General features: G+C 38.5%; 1 protein-coding gene across 5 annotated transcripts in view; it reads left to right on the plus strand.

Moving 5' to 3' along the window:
• Positions 1 to 9910: 9910 nt before the first annotated feature.
• Positions 9911 to 21118, plus strand: part of mib2 (mindbomb E3 ubiquitin protein ligase 2) — a 44900-nt gene continuing 33692 nt past the window's right edge. For 2 of the 5 annotated variants that reach the window (XM_010875402.5, XM_010875404.5), the window contains exon 1: positions 9911 to 10050. In XM_010875402.5, coding sequence (XP_010873704.2) covers positions 10020 to 10050 — 31 coding nt within the window. In that variant the 5' untranslated portion in view covers positions 9911 to 10019. Of the gene's footprint in view, positions 10051 to 16300; positions 16489 to 17385; positions 17494 to 21118 lie in introns of those variants that run through there. The other 3 variants (XM_034295777.1, XM_010875405.5, XM_010875403.4) reach the window with 3 other exon arrangements.

The following is a 21118-nucleotide window of genomic DNA, read 5'->3' on the forward strand; positions in this document are numbered from 1 at the left end:
TCAGATTTTGTTCAATGGTTCAACTGTGTCTGTAGTATTCTCTCTTCTACTGCAGTACTTTTACAGGGAATTAAATGTACATGTAGTACCATAATGAAACATGCATCACCTATTTTGTACTACAATATTTAATGACTGTACGAACAATGACATAGTGAAACTGTCGGTTGCTTGTGTGTGGGTGATCTAAATTAATGTTTCAATGGTATTTCACAATAAAAGTGTTTTTTTAACCAATGATTGTGCAAGTGCCAGATTTCTTTAAAGATTTGAATGCACAACGCAATGTTTTGAACATTGGACAGCCTGTGTTACAAGTGATGACCGTTTCTGAGTTTTGTGTCTAGAGTTTTGAAAAATGTAATACATATAGCAAAACCACTCACTGAGTTGGCAAAACTAAAAGCACAAACACTGCTTTGCACTCAGTTTGCAATTTTGTAACACACACATTGCAAAACTGTAGGTACAATCCACTGCACAGCACTGCACAGTAAGAAATAGAATTACTGATGACATCAGAGCTACAATAGTGGACCATGTAATCAACCATGGAATGACTCTGAGGGAAGCTGGCCAAAGGGTTCAGCCTAACTTGAGCCGCTACACTGTAGCGAACATCATAAGGATATTTCGAAATGAGAATCGGTTAGTACAGTCAGTTTTGTAGCACTGCCATACTCTAATGAGAAACAATACCATATAAATATACTGAAAGTGTAACTTTACAGAATTGCTAGATGTCAAGATGCTGGGGGCAGAGGAAGAATGTTCACTGCAGAACAAGAGACCAATATAGTTTATATGGTGATTGCAAATAATTCCATAAGGCTACGAGGAATACAGCAGCACATAATTGAGGATGACACCACCTTCCAAAAGCATTTCTGTATTATGCATTTCTGTATTATGTCGTGTACTTGCCTGCAACAGAATCCAAATGAAACAAATCTACAGAGTCCCTTTTGAAAGAAACAGTGAACATGTGAAACAACTGTGAAATGACTATGTGCAGGTAAGCTATAGTATCATTGGTACTGAATCTGGAAGTGCATACTGTAGTGCTGTGCATGGGCCTGCTGTGCTGCGTTTGTTTTGTCTTGTCCAGAGAGTGATGGAGCTAGAGGCAGATGCCATGGGTCATGAGCTGCTTTTTGTGGAAGAGGCAGGTTTTAACCTCACTAAAACAAGGAGACATGGTAGGAACATTATTGGACACATAATGCCATAATCAATGTCCCAGTACAACGTGGTGGTAACATAACTATGTGTGCAGCTATAAGTCAAAGGGTGTTGTTCACCATCATGCAACCCTATGCCCATATAACACTGCACAAATCATTACATTCCTGGACACCTTACATGACATGCTCACTAATGTTCAGAGACCAGAGCAGACCAGATACATCATCATATGGGACAATGTTAGTTTCCATAGGGCTGCTTTGGTCTGCAACTGGTTTACAGATCACCCTCTCTTCACTGTACTCAACCTCCCCCCATACTCTCCATTCTTGAATCCAATTGAAGAGTTCTTCTCTGCCTGGCGCTGGAAGGTCTATAAACCGTCATCCCCATCAATGCATAGCCCTTTTAAAGGCAATGGAGGAGGCATGTGGGGATATTGACCAGGCATCATGTCAGGGCTGGATATGGCATTCCAGAAGATATTTTCCCCGGTGACTAGAGGACATTGCATGTGATGTAGACGAAATGTTGTGGCCGGACCCAGAAAGATGACACGGTGTAGAATGTTTTGTTTTTTTTTCTCAGTGAAATAACAATTTTGTGTTTTGACTTGGAAATTAACATGTGTGTTTGTTTTGATGTGTGTAAATAAACACCAATACTTGAAGTTTGGATCCCTGTATGTTTACAGAACTATGAGAAAAGTATGACCTCAAACTGACATAGCCTACCTTGTGCACAGAGAAAGCAAAAGCCAGATGGGTTTTTTATTCATACCATCAGTGTGTAGTTGGTGCATTGTGTGCTTATTAATGCAATGGCTTGTGTTAACTGTATGATACGAAAATACCATTGTTACTAAGGTTTGAAGAGTTAAGCCAGGTTTATTAGCTTTTGCAAGAGAACTACAATGTTTTGCTGATTTGGTGAAAGGTTTTCTTATTTGTGTGTAGAGTTTTGCAAAAATTGCCAATAAATAAAAAGAATGTGCCTAAGCCATCAGAAAAAAATGTAATATATTATATATAGTATATAATATAAATTCATTTTATCTGTAAATTCAGTTAGATTTTAATGTAATAAAAAAAGGTTTGAGGGTATTTTAATGATTTAGGGCAGAAATACATGTTCGACTCTTCATGTTCTAGTTTTAGTCACACAAGCCACGAGACCCAGATCCAGTTGGTACTGAATAATATTTTGAATAAAAAATGTATCCAAAAGTAATCAACAAAGGGTAAATGGGTCCACACTTTTGACCGGTACTGTATGTGCCTAGTTAACTCCCAGAGCTTCAAAGACAACATTTTCCTATTCAAATAACTTTGCATCGGTTGAACTGATGATATACAGGCTTAGAAGACAAGGGCACTCTGTGACACCATGTTCGTCGACCAGTAAAAACCAACATGCAAAGCAATCTTCCAAAGTACCATGGGTCAACACTCTCCAATTTGGCTCAAACTCTCTATAATTATTTTCTGCACTATTGATTCAGCATATGGGTCTTGCACTGACACAGTTTTCCAAAAAATATTTCATCATCAGAATAAATATTTTAGATTTGTAATTTTCAGTAGTCACAGCTAATGAATCAGGCAAATGTAAACATGCTGTCCTAATCCAATGACGGACATTTGGCTGTGGGCTTTGAATCGATGTCGTGTTAAAATGTGAAATCGGCCGTGTGCTTCGGATTGTAATATCTTGATATTTGGTTTTGGCTCAACAGCACCATTTCTACAAATAGTGGCAATAAAATGCTGAAATCTTCTTTAAGAAAAGTCATAGCCAGTCAGAAAGACCTACTGCGTTTTCTCCAGCCTAGACATTTTTTTTCAAACTTAAGTAACGATAAAGCTACATTGAAGCAATACATTACATTTACCTACAAAGAACAATTCATTGTGTGTAGGTTTATTACTGTGCTTCTCCATGAAACACTGTTAAATTAGTTTCGAGGACATTGGTTGTATCTGGGCATATAAGACATTTTTGTACTCTTCAGAATTCATCATGCTGCTGCTATAGGATTCAAAGCCATATCTAGGACCAGAAGTACTGAGGTTATGTCTATAAAGCCCTTTTGCACAAATTTGTTATTAACATAAAGAAGAACCTAGGAAGGTTTGAGCATGATTTCTAATATATAGGCTACATTTTTAACAGTGTGTCTTCCTTGATAATATCTGCTCTCTCTCTCTCTCTTTCACCTCACCTTCTGTTTTTTGTTTTCTCTGTGTCTCTCTTCCTGTGACTCTTGTTAATCTTTATTTGGCTGTTTTTCTTTCCATTTTGCTCTGTCAGTCAAGAAAGGACGCTCAAGACACTAATTAGTTGATATAAAGGAAAGAATTTCACAAAATATATAATAATACCCTTATAATTCACCAGTAGATAATCATGATTTCATGAATGGAGGCTCAATGAAAATGTAGCTCCACTAAAATGAAGGTAATTCCCACTGTCAACCCTAGCTAGGTTTGTGTAGTTTGGATATTAGCCTGGGTCTTAATTCATCACTTTGATATCAGGAAATATATTGGACAACAATCCAAGAATGTATTCAGTGATACTAAGTGGGTTCAAAGCATTAGCTAATGGTACTGTAGCTAGCCAGAAAGCTAAGCCATGCCAGCCAGCCAAGCCAGCAAGCTTTAGATGATACAAAAAATATCACCGGAGTTTCCATGATCTTAAGAGATTAATGCAATAAATTGGACAGGCCCATGGTGTCCTCAGTTGTTGATATGGACCTGGCAGGAATATAATGAATAAAGAGAAGCCCATTCCAATGGCAACCATCCATGCCAAGAACATAAGATCTTCTCCACCATATATGCGGTGGTATGTCAGTTCCATTTTTATCTCCAAACATTCCTCTTTACATCACCCTGATACATGTTAGTTTCATCAACAGCACTTTTCTGCATGTACCAACGCTGCAAACAAATGCACCTGCCCAATAAGAAACAGCTGGGAAGCTAAATATCTAAACACTTTTGGCAACTAAAGTATGTACAAAAACTATTAACTAAACTATGTACAAAACATGTCATTATTAAGTGGTTCATTAAATACCCTCAAATGTATGCTGACAGACAGTTTAAGGCAGCTTAATCGTTAAGTTATTGTATTATTTTAAATAAAAAGTAGTAAAAGACAAAGCCAAAAGCCACTGTCCGACACATTTTGGAGTCACTGTGTGTCATCAGACTCAAGCATTAAACAAGACAGATCAATTTTGAACACAGACATTGTTAAAATGTATTGCCCCAAGTTCTGGCAGTGTAGGAACCAAATGTGATTGTTGTCTGCTAGGTATATACATGGCTTTAAAGAGGATTTGGTGTTTAAAAAGACTCACACACCCCCATTAATTACATGGATTTTAAGGTATTGGGAGCTAATGTTAGCTTAAGTTTGTAATGCCTTTTAAAGATAAGTGCCCTAGATTGCAGTTTCTCTTGGGCCATAGACAACGTTCAAGATGATGAACTGACATCCATATATAAATAGGTATTCTACTTTAAGTACATTATTGTAATACATTTACCTTTAAAACGGGTAGACACAGCTTTGTGGCAAATATTTCGTATGCAAGGCTTTTGCTACTGTGTATATTGTTTTTTTCACCAGCAACTATCAGGAAATAATGATAATAATATAGGCTGCATTGAGTCTCTGAGCTATTAAGGACATCACCTCCACTTCACACCACATTATTAAATCCTTGTGTAAGTATCACTGCATAACAATCTAATACATCTCATATAAAGTGTAAAGCATTTGGACCAGTTGTGTGTTGAGTAAATGACGTGGCTCAATTAAAGCTATCTGCTCTGTATAATTCCTTTAGGTGACACTTAGACACCATATTAACCACTTTAAATTATCCTCTGTGTTTCGGGGACTGAATAGCCCAGCCGAAAAGCAGGTCCATCACAATGAGGGGTGGATTTTCGTTTAACACACCTACTTGGACTGGGCTTGGGCTACCAGAGATTAGCATAAGTGCTATATACAAACACACCTAAATGGATGTGTAATTACAGCATTTAACCTAAGATTTGCTCTTGTTTACACTGTAAAAAGAAATTCTGAGGTGAATTCAAATTTACCCCAAGAAACCACAAACACGCACTTAAAAAAACAATTAATTTCTATGTTTTTTACATTTTATTTATTTTAAAAAGTTACGAAAAAATATAACTTTTCCAATAAAATGTGTGCTTAAGATGTATGAATATTTTCTGCTTAATTTTTAAGTCACATGGTCCTGTTTTCAGAGGACTGTGGTCATTTTAAATGGGTAGAATGTATGATTATTTTACACATCTTAACTGCATGTTTTAATGAAAGAAAATTGCGTTTAAAATTTGTATGAAGCCGTTTGTTGTACCATGAGGCACAATAGCTTGAAATGAATGTATAGCAAAACTGATGGTTGAGAGCTGATGGTTGAGAACTGCTCAACCATGTCTGATTAAGCCGGTAAACAATAGTTTTGAGACAGGATTCCTGAAAGTAATTATTAGGACTTAATTAATTAATTAATTAATTTGTATTATTATATTATAGAATTATAAAGGTTATATCTATTCAAATAATTTGTCTGTAACTTTGTTACATTTTTAATAAAAACGAAACGATTAAACTTAATTTTACAGCTTTTTTCATTATTTTACACAAATATAGAAGATCTTTTTTAACCTACTTGATTGTGTTTAGGTAATTTGTTACATCATTTTTAAGTAGATCTAAATAATGTTTTTTTAGGGTATGATAAGAATACACTCACCTAAAGGATTATTAGGAACACCATACTAATACTGTGTTTGACCCCCTTTCGCCTTCAGAACTGCCGTAATTCTACGTGGCATTGATTCAACAAGGTGCTGAAAGCATTCTTTAGAAATGTTGGCCCATATTGATAGGATAGCATCTTGCAGTTGATGGAGATTTGTGGGATGCACATCCAGGGCATGAAGCTCCCGTTCCACCACATCCCAAAGATGCTCTATTGGGTTGAGATCTGGTGACTCTGGGGGCCATTTCAGTACAGTAAACTCATTGTAGGCCATGGTATTTAAACAATGCCCAATTGGCACTAAGGGGCCTAAAGTGTGCCGAGAAAACATCCCCCACACCATTACACCACCACCAGCAGCCTGCACAGTGGTAACAAGGCATGATGGATCCATGTTCTCATTCTGTTTACGCCAAATTCTGACTCTACCATCTGAATGTCTCAACAGAAATCAAGACTCATCAGACCAGGCAACATTCTTCCAGTCTTCAACTGTCCAATTCTGGTGCAAATTGTAGCCTCTTTTTCCTATTTGTAGTGGAGATGAGTGGTACCCGGTGGGGTCTTCTGCTGTTGTAGCCCATCCGCCTCAAGGTGGATGGGCGTGTTGTGGCTTCACAAATGCTTTGCTGCATACCTCGGTTGTAACAAGTGGTTATTTCAGTCAAAGTTGCTCTTCTATCAGCTTAAATCAGTCGGCTCATTCTCCTCTGACATCTAGCATCAACAAGGCATTTTCGCCCACGGGACTGGATACTGGATGTTTTTCCCTTTTCACACCATTCTTTGTAAACCCTAGAAATAGTTGTGCGTGAAAATCCCAGTAACTGAGCAGATTGTGAAATACTCAGACCGGCCCGTCTGGCACCAACAACCATGCCACGCTAAACATTGCTTAAATCACCTTTCTTCCCCATTCTGACATTCAGTTTGGAATTCAGGAGATTGTCTTGACCAGGACCACACCCCTAAATGCATTGAAGCAACTGCCATGTGATTGGTTGATTAGATAATTGCATTATTGAGAAATTGAACAGGTGTTCCTAATAATCCTTTAGGTGAGTGTATGTTTTACAACATCAAACTCTGCGCTGTCCCTGACAAAAGGATTTTCTAATTTTCAGAGGAAATGGAAAGAAAGTCTGTGAAGCAACTTTTGATTCTAGACATTAACAAAGCAGTACTCCATCTTAACACCTACACATATGGATTGGTTGCACAATGCTGAAATTAACCTCCTACAATTTTTAGGAATTTCAGGAATTATTTTGAATGCACTTTTTGTACCAAGGTGACGTTACTGAAAACGAAAAAGAGTTAAACATTCCATGAGCAATTGAATTATATAACAAAGCATACAATATAGCTCAGTATTTGGTTTTGCAGTCCTTTTGCTTTTATCAAGGGTGGCATTCATTTTAGACCTGACTATACAGTAGATACAGAATATGTGCCATACTGCAAAGATGGCAAGATGGGTTTTAGAAATGCTAAAAATGGTGGAAAAGCTAAAGTGTTAGAAATTGCATGAGTGGGATTTACACTCATACTGTATACCAGTCGATACAAACAAATATACATGGTAAAGCATTGAATAATTTCCAAATACAATGAGAAACATACGAGCAACTGAAAATATGGAAAATAAATGTTCAAGTGCTATGCTCCAAAAACCTGGAATGTGCTATATGAATATATGATAAAATATGTGAATATATGATAAAATATATGTATATATGATAAAATATGTGAATATATGATAAAATATATTATATGGGGATGTAAAAGATTTGAACTTAGACTTGCAATGTATCTCCAAAATTCTGCATAGAATAATAAACTGTTTTTCTGTTGTCATTTTAACTTTTATGTACTGCAATTTTTTGTTAGGTTCCTAATTAAAAATTGATTTTAAATCTCAATGAGGATCAACCTGATTAAATGGATAACATTTAAATAAACAAGCAACACATACTCCCCCTGTTGGATTACTAAGATAAAACACTTGCATCATTCACTGTGATAGGAAAAACATTGTTACTTGTCCACACTGAGAGAAATCATTTTCAATGCTATTATTAATAATGCCAAGCATAATAGTAATTATGTATATTGAGATATAAGGCCGATATTTGGAATGGAACACAAAAAGCTGATTCTTGCTTTTTAAGCAGTACACATATTGTTGTTACTGCCATGTCCACCTGAGAGGGCCAGCTCCACTTTAACCCCTTACTATTCTGGAGTGCACATAGAGTAGGCTAGAGACCTGTACTGGTGAAAACAGCCTTTTCAGCATGGATTTGGCCATTGAAGTGTGTGGGGCCTTAAACTTTATTGCACTTTATTAGCTAAACCTTCATGATGAACCTGTTGGAGACATCTTGATGCCATGACTGATGACCTTGGTTGGAGTCATGATTAAATGACAGGTTTGGTGTCAGGCATCAGACAATTTTGTTGGAAGTGCAATCATCCTAATGACAATCTTAAAACGGTGGAAGCCCTTAATGGCACTGGCCATGCATTCATCAACACTATAACAGAAAATATAAAGAGATGTGTCAACTATTCTACAGAATATGGGAATGTCATTTTCTGGCTAATATATGATGGCTACAACAAAATCATCAACAACCTAAAATCTGTCAGTGGGATCAGGGTTGGATTGTGACATATTACTCCTTTCAATTATTTTGGATTACTTTCTGCAACTGGAATCTTTCTGCAAACATGTCACTAATAAATGTTTACACTTTCCTTGACTGCCATCAATCTAATCTGTCTTATTTATTTTTTGTATGTTTAATTCAACTAATATTTTATAATTTCCTTCACAGCAAATATAAAAACAGTGACCTGCAGGTTCATTCTCTGCAACAATTGTAGAGTACAGCCTTCCCTCGTACAGCCGGCTGCGCAGGTACTAATCCAGGCAAGTTGTCACCTCACATCTGGACTACTACTGACGTTGCCTTTCCCCACCACAAATAATGTCACAAACAGAAATCCTTTGTGTTAAGTATTAAGTTTCACTTTAGTCTGAGACGTGTATCATGTAGGATATGGGTCATGCAATTATATCAGTAAGGTAATGATAAGCTTATAAAGGAAGTTCCTATATATTGCCAAATAGAGCCCCCTGCAGGCTGAAAACATAAAATATATTCAACAGAACCCCCATTTAAATCCTGGCCTAGACATTTTAAAAAGTATTCATACCATTTGACTGTATTCACATTTTGTTGTGTTAAAGACTTCATTTAGAAATAATTTATAATTAATTATATGTAAAAAATAATAAATCTACACCCTCACATAACTGCCAAGTGAAAACACCTTTTTAGGAATGTGTGCCAATTTATTGAAAATTAAACCTGAAAAATCTTACGTACAGAACCTTTACCTTGACACTCCAAATTGATCTCAGGTGAATCCTGTGTAATCAGCTAATCCTTGAAATGTCTATAGATCTGGATTGGAGTTCTGGATTGGATATGATTTAGAAAACACACACACACACTTGTCCATACAAGGTCATACACCTCAAAGCCCGTCAGAGCAAGTACGTTGGGCAGAGCAAGTCAGAGCACGTCAAAAGAACCCGGCAAAGACCAGTGGAAAGATTTGTGTCGAAAATTTGTTCAAATGCATTTCCATAATGCCCTTTCAATAATAAGGTTAAATATTTTGGGTGTTTTAAGGTTAAAGACCCAAACTTTGCTGCCAAGCAAATGCAGCGTTCCATTGGAAATAATTGTATCTGTATATACACGCAATGACGTTGCTTTGAAATCTTTTTGATCATAATTTATATTATGTATTTAACACCCAACTATTCCGATAAATGTGTTGGTTCCGATCTCCCTAAAGCAGTATCTGGCATTACCCAGGATGAACCACGCCCACTTGTTTTCAGTCTGTCCTAGCTGCTACATGTAAGCTAGCCAAACTATTTCCGTTCTGATCGGGTACTACTGTTTATCAACCATGATGAACGTAGAAGCCGAAATGGAATTACATGTTGACACAGGTTACATATTTTGAGTCAGGTAAGTAAGAAACGAACCTATTCATTTGAGTTAGTAACGTTAAATAAATTAAATCAAATGTGAGCTAGAATTATTTCGCGTTTGGTCGCTAATGGCTTGCTTTGTGGTACATGTTAGCTACTGTAGCTAACATGCAGGTTATTGCTTGGCAGCGGTTGTTGTCGCCCAGTATTATTTAATATAATTCTGATATATGTTCACTTGTAGATTGTAACTTGTTAAATTAATACCAATTTTGACACATGTGGACTAACGCTACAGCTACGTAAATTGTTTACGACTGATTCACTGCAACTGGTAACTATCAGCGATTAATTAAATGTTTTTTGATGACATCTCCTTATTTTAATTATAGTGTCTTGATGCTGGCCAATCTTCCTGACTTGCAATAACCGCTCAGCGAAGTGGCGTCAATTGACCCAATGATTTGCAAACCCCTCAGCTGGAACAAATGCTTATTTGTACGCAAATTATAGTTGCTCATGTTGTTACGTTGTCAATACTTCTACAGTGCAATGAAACTAATAATGGCCCTTCCTATTTTAGTCCAACTCATTTGCTCAGGCTTTTTAATAGTAAGATATTGGTTTGTCATTTGCTTATCACAGACTTGATGGAGTAGGTTCTGTCTATGCAGTACCAAACGTAAGGTTTTCACACCCTCACTCCAGATTTGTTATCATTGTTTTCTACATATTTTTTATGAAATAAGGAAGTATTGAAATCTAAATCATGGCTATCTATATTTTTGGACACAACTGTATTAGAGGGGGACTTCTGGGTAATAGACCGATGGTTCACAATCTGTCTTTACAAACCACATTGAGAGTGGCCACATTTGGCTTTTGTGTGCCTGAGATTTACACATTCAAAGGTTACATTCATTTTTTTTTTTGCCTTTTTGTCTGTAGTGTACAATGTATTGTATTTATGATTTATTGTAAAACAAAATCCTCTGCACAAGTTCTTCCCAAATGGTTGATAAAAATCCATGGCTGTGGTTGATTTCTCCCGAAAACTAAGTTTTATATACTGTTTTTTCACAACATCTATTCAATACAAGATAGGCATTTGAAGGAAGTTACAGTGGCTCATTCTTTTTGCTCATTCTTATTTACAAAATTTGATGAACAGCAATTGTCAACCTTTCCACATGTTCTCATTTTAATTGAGGTCTGGGTTTTGATTTGGCCACTCACGGACAATGATCTTTTTGTTTTTAGCTGCTCCAGTATGGCTTCAGCTGTATGTTTGGTTTTATTGTCTAGTTGGAAGATTAATATTTTTCCCAAGTCTCTTGCATACTTCAGTAGCTTTTCTTTCAGGATTTCTGTGTACATTGCTGTGCCATTTTGCCCGCCATCTTTACAGCTTTTCCCGGTCCTGATGCAGAGAAGCATCCTTATTGATTGAACCTGCCACCACCATGTTTCACCAAAAGGATAGTATTCTCAGATTGAGTCTCCACTCCAGTCTTGGAATCCCCCACATTCCTTTTGGCAAACTCTAGCCAAGATTTGATGTGAGATTTTTTGTTTTTTGCCGCTCTCCCTTAAAGGTCACAAACACCTGGGCTATTGTTGAAGTATGCACAGTGTTGACCCAGCTCAGCTCTGGAAGACTAACTCCTTTAGATTTGAAATATGCCTCTCTGCGGCCTCCCTAACAGTCAACCTTCTCATCTGGATACTCAGTTTTGGAGGATGGCCTATTCTAGACAGATTCTTAATAATGGACTTTAGAATGCTCTGAAGAACGTTCAATTACTTGGAAATGTTCTTTTATCCTACCCCTGATTGATGCTTTTAGAGAACCGTGTACCTGATTTGCTTGAAAGTTCCTCTATGAAGCTTGTTAGGAATTGTACAAACAAACTACAGGACCTCCCAGTGACTGGGATACTGTATACTCACAAGTCCAGAATCACACAGGTATGACTGTGGTCAAGTTATGTCGCCATATTCCTATTGCTTTTTGTTAGCGGCACAATTTTCATTACTGTGTTCAGCAGAACATGGTGAATAAACCGATATTAGCTGTTACGATAAATGCATTACCAGGATGTGTTCATTTGCAGTCTTTTTGCTGAGGTAGATTGGCCGGAAGAGACCGAAATCACGTACCGTGGCGCAAACACACCTACACCCTAAAGTTCTGTGTCACACCTGCTAGTAGCTTCCAGAATCTTCTGGGGGCTTCCAGCTCGGCCAGCCCCGCCCACTCACCTCCTGTTGGAACCCTATCAGAGGAGGTACTTAAAGGTATCCAGGGCGCAGCTCTGGGGGGAGGCCTAGAGAAGCAAAGAGAAGGAAGATGGACCGAAGAAGGCAGGAAGCTGGAGGTGGGGGAAGACGGCCAGGAGGTGGAGGGTGCCAGAGCAGTCGCCAAAGCTAGGACCAACAGCACCATTTCCCCCAAACATCCACTGGGAGGCTGCCCCTGAGCTGACGTTGCCTCCCCAAAAATGTGGCATTTGGTTTTGATTTCTCCCTCACCTCCTCCCCGTATGCATTCTCTTTTGTTAATAAAATGCCCATCAGGGCACTGAATACACACAGCCTTTGTCTGACTCAAGACTTGATCTTGGTGACTCAGATTTGGAACTTGCCTTCTAACAGTGGTGATTTTGACTTCTTGTGTATTAGAAATTGTACTGGATTAAATGAAATATTATCACTCTTTACATGGCGGTGCGGCTCATGATATCTAGCAGTGGGAAAGATGTAAAACAATCTGCTTTAGTTTAGCCTTCGACAGGCTAGACACACTGGGCAACACTCCGCAGTTTTTCTTCCCTTTAACTACCAGTCACAACTGTACTATTTAACTTTACTTATTTAAGAAACTAGCTGTAGTGTATATTGTAGAACACCTGTAGTTATTAGTCTCTCTGTCCCTTTGGGCCTATAGAAAACTAAGCGTTATTCAAAGTTATCGTTTTGTCTTTTCTCCTCCCATAGCCAGGTTCTTTCAAATCATTTTCACTATGGAATAAAAACACCTAAGTACATGTTGTTGTTTACAAAACCATATTTGGGTTAATTTCACATTAGCAATAGTCAATTCTGTAAAGATGATTTGGGGGACATGATAATTTGGGGAACATGTAATCATCACAGTATATTACTTAAAATCTATTAAACTTCTGGGATATCAATCTGTCCAGTTAGGAAGCATAAGCAATTGTGAATCGGTGTCACCTTTTTTGGTGCAAATAAGTGACAGCAGGTGCACTGGAGAGGCAACAGCAAGACAACCCCCAAAAAGGAAATGGTTTTGCAGGTGGTTGCCACAGATAATTGCCCTCACACAGACCTCGACGTGCTAGCCAACAATACCCTGACTGCTGTTATGTGCCGGGATGAAATCCTCAGACCCATTGTCAGACCTTACGCTGGTGCAGTGGGCCCTGGGTTCCTCCTGGTGCAGGACAATGCCCAGCCTCTTGTGGCCAGAGTGTGTAGGCAGTTCCTGGATGACGAAGGCATTGATGCAATTGACTGGCCCTCACATACTCCTGACCTTAATACAATTGAGAACCTCTGGGACGATATGTATCAGTGCATCCAATGCCACCAAGTAGCGCCACAGACTATCCATCAGGAGCTCATCGATGCCCTGATCCAGGTCTGGGAGGAGATCCCCCAGGACACCATCCACCGTCTCATCAGTAGCATGCCCAGCCGTTGTCGGGAGTGCATACAGGCACGTGGGGATTTTCGGTGTGACTTTTGAATCCAGCCCTCAATCGGTTGGTGATTTTGGTTTCCATTGACCATTGTTACTTCATTTTGTTCTCAACAAATTACACAATGTACATTAAAGACTTTGATCTTTAATATATTTCCTTCATCAAAACCCGATGTGTGATTTCCCTTAATTTTTAAATGTTCCCTTAATTTTTGCCGGACCGCGTAAGCAGAGCGAATGTCTCTTACTGAGTGAGTGACTGACTACCCCTTGTTAAATAGCGTAGAGGTTAGAGGTGTGGACTAGAAAGTCTGAGGTACTGAATTTGAGCCTCCTCAGTGTCAGAAAAAATTATACAGTAGGATTTGCTCAGGATAGACAGAAACTTTACTGGCTACAACCTTCAGTAGCTACGTTATAGTTAGCCTAAAATAAAACGGTTTACGGTTATATTGCAACTATTTCTAGTCGATTTTTGAAATACGTATCCGTGCAGGCTTTTCGGGATAATATAGGCAAGATCACAACCCCATGGGCAGTTTAAAGAGTAGGAGTTTCCACAATTCTCTCGTATTTTCACTTGACGAAAAAGTCAGTTTTCAGCTATATTGATAGTTATTGTATCAATGTCATTCACAAATGAAAGAAAAACGAACATTGTTGTGCCATGAAATTAAATAGCTTTGGCAGTGTAAAGATCATCTTCAGTCTTGCTAGAAAATTGCTTAATTCTTATGACTATTCCAAGTAGTTAGTAGATACTAGTAGGCCTATTATTGGCTAATAAGCTGTTAAAACAGCCAGTGGCTAGCCATGAAATTACAAATTAGAAAGTAACCGGTTTGATGACATAAGGCATAAGATGTACAACATTTTCAGTGACCCGTTTTAGCTTGACAGTGCCACTTAATGAATATATAATGAATATATAATAGCAGACATTTGCTTATATCCTAGTATTTTTTTCATTTCTTCAAGCAACTTTGGGGCCATAGGTGACAGACCATAATGGGAGTTTTGATAATCCTTCTAAAGGAAGCCTGCAGGGCCAACCGGAGGGCTGATTTAAATGCCTAGCTGACGCCCTGTGCAAAGTCTGGTCATCAGTTCAACCCACAGGTTCACACCAAAAGGTGGAGGACTAAGCATCCTATATCTGCCTGTCAGTACCCTTTAGCAGCCTTATCCATTGAACATTACAAAGTTGAAAACTACGTCTCTTGAATATCCATTAATAAGTTAGCCCAAAACCCATATCAATTTTTCATGGATTTTGGATTCTTGCTGCAATTTATGAAGGTACAAAAATGCCAAACTGCCAATACAACTTCAAAATATGTGACGTGATGTAATAAAAGTATACAATTATTGCTATTTTCACACACATTTGGCCTTTGGTCCAAGTTTTTTTTGTGTGGCAATTAACAATAGCCTATCCCCAAATCTTTTTTTGACTTATATTGCAGAGTTCAATATCTATTCCAGAATCCTCTGGAGATTGTGTGTGTGTAGGCATATCTTGCATACGTTGGTTTCTTGTAGAGAATGAGTTCTGTGAATGTGCTCTTACCTAATTCTGAGCTGGCCTGACTAGTCTGTCATATGGACAACAGCACTGGCTTTGTTTACAATACAGAGAACAGAGCACCAGACTTCATTATTGGTGTGAGTTGGCTGTGTTTCGCACCACCACCCCCTGTCCCTCCGTTTCATTGGCTGGCTAGCAGTAGGATTGATAGCTGCATATTTAAGTGTGTCAGTAGCCTGTTTATGTGCAAGTGACTGTTGGTGGAATGGTTGGCTGCAAAATGCATTGTCCTCCTGTCCCTCCACAGCTGAATTAATGAATTACTGTCCATGTGCTGTTCAAGGCTGTGTGAACACGCACATCCACATTACCATTTTAAAAGGTCCAATTTCCTGGCTGCCTGCACACGCACACACACACAGACAGTCAATGACTGATAATTGGAAGCGTGGCACATGCTCATTCATCAAGTCTCCTTCTATCCTGCCCATTTTCATGTCCAGAAACGTATTGCCCCTCTCCAAATACAACCCCTCCCCTCCTCTCCGTCGCTCTCACAGCACCTCCCCCTCATCTCTGTTCTCCGCCCGTCTGTTCATTGGCAGCAGAGAGGTTGAGTGTCGTCCCTGGGGTATGGAAAAGAAGGCGGTGCAGTGCAGTGTGTAAAATGCGGACTTGCGCATGTGTGTTGATGAGGAGGAAAACGTGTGCTGTGTGTTTCACCTGGGTTCGCCAGCGACGACGGACTTAGCGGCTAAAAGAAAGCCTGTCTGATTGTGTGCGACTGTGCGTACGTGGGCATGCGTGCGCACCGACCTGAATGCGCTGGCTCGGCAGCCACTTTCTCTGCTGCCCTCTTCCTCCGATAATCCCTGCTGACACGGCGCACAAAGGACTAATCGGCAACTCCACTGCCTGTCAGCCCTGCGCTATTCCCCACACCCAGGCTGGCTACATAGGAGATGCTGCTGTCTTAACACTGGCTCCCTGCTGCTATATCACCTCTGGTTCCCCATCCACCACAACATAGTGCTCTAGCCCCAGGATCCTCTTTTTCCATCTCGAGCCGTGTTGCTGGGTTGCTGGTGGAACCGCTGCATGGTCGGTTCTCACCATCTTGCGCAGATCTGAGAAGTCTACTGTCCCTGTTGTCTTCTCCTTCCGCTACCCCCTGTTTTTCTGTGCCTCGCAGATTGTGCTGCACGCTTCTGTTCCAACAGGTAAACCTACAAATTGAGTTACATTTGTAGCCATGATGCAATATTTTGCAACATTATCACTAGTTTCAGGGTGTTTTAGGAATACTGTTTGAATGTTCTGATGAAGTCCAATTTCTGGTAGTGTTGTGCATATATTGTTTCTGTTGCTATAGCTATTAGCTTGTTATGGTTAGGTTTGACAGTGGTGTCTTTTTGGAAACAGTAATCTAGAAACATTTGTGCAGATCTTTACTCTGAAATGGGGCATGATGACCCTATTATTTCATTTGTATTTTACTTATGGGTAAATAGAACTGCCCTATTTCATACAGGGAATGGAAAGAGCCACCAGTGAAATGAAGGAGATATATACCCAACACTACAGAGGCCACACTATTACAATTGCACCATATGTCACTAAAATCCACTAAAGCCAGCAGGTTAGGCAGGAACTAGGCCTACCTCCTAAAATTGTTGTGTAACAGCTAATGATGATACCATTGGATGTTTCCCAAAATATTTTATAAAGACCAAATGTTTGCAAACTGACATTTCTGAGAGGTGTTTGGTCAAACATAGACACTTGCCCATCTATGAGAATAGCTTTTAGACCGGTATCTTTGTTCCCCCTAAAAATGTTTGCCTAATATACAAGTACATTTTCAAATCTATCATTGGTACCGTTGAAAAGTATGAAAGTGTTATTAATGCAGATTAGGACTACCATAGAGCTATTGATTACCATACATCTTTTATCTGTACCTTGTTTTTTGTCACAGTGAGTCCAGCATATTCTGTCCTTTTGTTAAAAAAAAAAAAAAACTAAGAGCAAAGTTCACACCAAAACAAATAAGAGACTGCTCAAACAGGTTTATTCCTCTATTAGTGGAATGGCTGGTCCATAGTGCCAAGACATTTACATTGATAAGGCAGTGACACAGCACAAAGCTCATGGTGTTCTGTGAGTGTGCAACTCTGGAATACAGCTAGTCAAGATGTTCAGGAGTGGGCTGAAGATCATAGGAAGTGAGTTTACTTCTCTCTCTTTTCACCAACAAGTGAACAAACTAGCTCACTGCTGCATAATTTGGAGCAAGAAATTAAATGGAATTCTCAGGGAGACTGGCTAGTTTTCAAGCTTCTGTTTATATTTTTTTGCTTAGATTAGTTATATTTTCCCATGTGAAAGGACCCATGAGCATCTGCAATTGAAGTTCATAGATATAACATTTTTTGTCAAATGAAAGCTAAATATCCATATTTCTGAGAAATGCACTATACTTATTTTAACCGTTTAAGCTTTGATGTCTGGTGGAACAATTGTAAAAATTCAAAAAAAATGTATTGAATGCGATTTAAGTTCCTTTGCTAACATAAAATGGGCAAGATACTTCTGTTACAAGACGATACCTGTACGGTGGAGGAGTAGATTGATTGTAGAAAATAAGGTCCTGGGATTTCCTCTGACGCTGTCAATCTTGGAAGAGTAGTAGATAGAGCAGCTGCTTTTATTGCTTTGAAAGAACCAGCTTTTCCACAAAAAGGCTATCTATAGACTAGAGAAAACCATCCCTTTTAATTAATTGATCAGTATTTCCATTGCATGTATTTTGCCAGGGCACAGTGCCATTTCTTTAATAATTCACTATTACTAAAGTGTTTCTCTGTAAATAGAGCATCAGTCTGGATACAACGCAGTTCAAAATGTTTTGTTATTTTAGGCTAGTAAACCTGTCTATGTGACTTGAGAAACAGACTGGTCACCGTCCTCTCAAGGTAATATTTGCAAAACTCAATTCACCTCAAATCACTTCATACTGTTGCAACTTCTTTAGTTCTAGTGTGCTAGCCACTGGAGAAATGTGCAGTCATGGTAGCTTGTTTGCTTGACTATTAAACATAACATGTCAGGTTTAGGTATAGGTATATATATTTCAATATAGTAACAATGACTGCATCCATTTTTCTTTTTACTCATCTTTTGCCTCCTAATGTCATTATCTAATTTGTAATTAAAGACCTGCTACACTGCGTCTACTTCTGATGAGACTACATTGTCAAGATATGTGTCTTCCAAACCACTTGAATGCTTCTTGCTTCAATCAGGAAGTCTGTACTGCTAAACCTTACTTGCCTTACAAGAATTTGCTAGAGCGCAATGAGGCAAGTCAGTAATATTTGATTAATACCCCCCCAAATCTGGACTGTACTGGCCAGTTGCTCCTCCCTCCATGGGATCCCTGGGCTAATCAGTTTTCAATCTTTGCATCACCATTACGCAACTAATAGTGAGGTGGTGACTACTGCCGGCCCACACTGTGTCCATTTTAGATTTTAAAGGAGCTTTTAATACATTTTCCCTTTGTAAAATTACTCACAAACATACATTTTTGGATATGAATACTAAAAAACATTCTTCAAAAAAACAAAGGTGTTTTGAAGGTGACCTGTTTTGCATACCATACCATTGGACAACGTTGTCTTCATCACAGGAAAAGATAAACACTTAAGAAATATTATATAATTTAAATGTGTTATTAAACCAATATTTATTTACTGAACTGGAAAAATGCTGAATTCAAAAATCAAGACAATGATCCCAAACACAAAGCCAAAGCAACATTGGAGTGGCTTAATGGCTGTTGTTAACCTACTGTACACAATCAATTATTTTCTGTTTTGAAATTGTAAAAAAAGTAAGAAAATTTTTTACAATTATTTGTAGATTTTTCACATTATGCACTTTTGTTGATCAGAGGCAAAAACTCAATTAAATCTAATTTCATTTCATGTAGTAACATAATTGTAATTATTGTGTAGAGACGTTTTCAAACTACCATGCCACAGAGGTTAAAAGCCAGGGCATGTCTAATTGTTGTTATATAATTGCATTATTATATGTCCCTGACCAATTCCCTTATATTACTCAATTCCAAATGGTACATGTTTAGAAAAAATAAAAAAATTCTACAAGATTAACACATTTCACAGACAGACCACTTAAAAGTTAATCACGCTGAAAAATGTTATTTTACCCACCGATAGAACATATGTTACCAAACTGTTTCTGAGGGTTGATTACTGTTTAAAAGTTGGGGATAAAAGAAAAAACGATTTGAAACAGCAATGCGTTTGGGTGCTGGAGTCGTCCTGCTTACATACTTGACACAAACAACTCACCCCTTTGTGACAGGGAATTTTGGAGCCATGGTAGTTGGTTCCAGTGATGGCCTATTTGTGGGCTGAGTCAGATGACTAGTCAGGGTTAGTAATTCTGTGAAGCAGGCAAATCTGTGATTCTGAGGTTGAAAGTGAAAAGTATCAGCAGTCTACTTGTTCCCTGTCTGATTCCACTACATGGGTTTTTGCTGTTAAACAGCATTAATACAGTGATGATACTGTAATCTTTGTAAGCTATCATGTCCAAACATTATCATTTTGTTTAGCCTATTGCTGGATTAAAAAGGATTTAGGCCTTCTAAATCACATGGCCCAGCTGGATAGCCTATTTTGTCTTTGGATTTAATAAGTAATACATTCACAGCATTTTGAGCAGCGTTCAGTTCACATTGGCATTGAATGTGTTACCCATGGTCAATACGTTTTGTTTGTACGTGTAAAGCCTCCTAGATTGTGTTTTATATATTGATTGTTGGAAGGTCTTTCTGTCATTCTGTTATTGGAAGCGTGTGAAAATTACTTTGACAACTTGTAACAATACAAGAAGATCTTAAATTCTGGATTAAGGGGCCCTTTTAATGGCCGAACTGTAATGTCGCTGCCTCTAACGTAGCTTTGTCTTTGCAAGACTAACGTGTGAATCCACGATTAAGGTTTAAATCTAGCTTATGGATCCCGTGGAGTCCAGTTTGGAGGAATAGTGACTGAATATGGTTGCCTTGCCTCTTCACGCTCTAGCAGCAATTTTTGCCCAACCAGTTCAAATTTAAAAGCATTTAGGTAAAAGGTTGTGAGTGGCGGGGAATAAATACTTTTTTTTTGTTGTGACTAGCTTTACGTTCAGCTGGGCTGAGAGAAGGTGCAGCATGAGAATGGAACACCTTTGCAAGGTCCCTCTACAGCAGGGGTTTTCAAGTCATACACTACGAGGTCCAGAGGCTGTTGCTTTTTCTGTCCTACCTCATTATTAACTGCACCCACCTGGTGTTCCATGTCTAAATAAGACCCTGATTAGAGGATTACAATGGAAAGAATGGAGTAGAACCGGCTTTGACCCGATTTGAACCGGCTTTTGTCCAGATTTGAATATCCCTGCTCTGCGGCATGTATACACGGATTAACTGTTATGAACAAAAAAGAGCTATGTTTAGGCCTACTACCAAAAAAACAACATGCACATATTGAGTGAGTTTTGCCTATCATGTGAAATGTGATTGTTTTACTTGCATGTTTTATTTCTCTTACAGCAAGCTAAATTGAATAATTTTTAATGCCGTTACAATTTCAGTTTAAGGCCAATTTCACAACAACACCCCACGCAAAAATAGTGTGCTTCTCACACTTCATATGGGATTCCACAGATTAAATTCCCATAGTGCCAAGTTTGAAAGACTTCTTGCAAAAAGTACAGTGGGCTTCATTTTCTTTCCCTTCAACAAAGCAAAGTTAATTACAAATTAAATGCACTTTC

Source organism: Esox lucius, chromosome 12, assembly GCF_011004845.1.
Source record: "Esox lucius isolate fEsoLuc1 chromosome 12, fEsoLuc1.pri, whole genome shotgun sequence".
Classification (NCBI taxonomy): domain Eukaryota; kingdom Metazoa; phylum Chordata; class Actinopteri; order Esociformes; family Esocidae; genus Esox; species Esox lucius.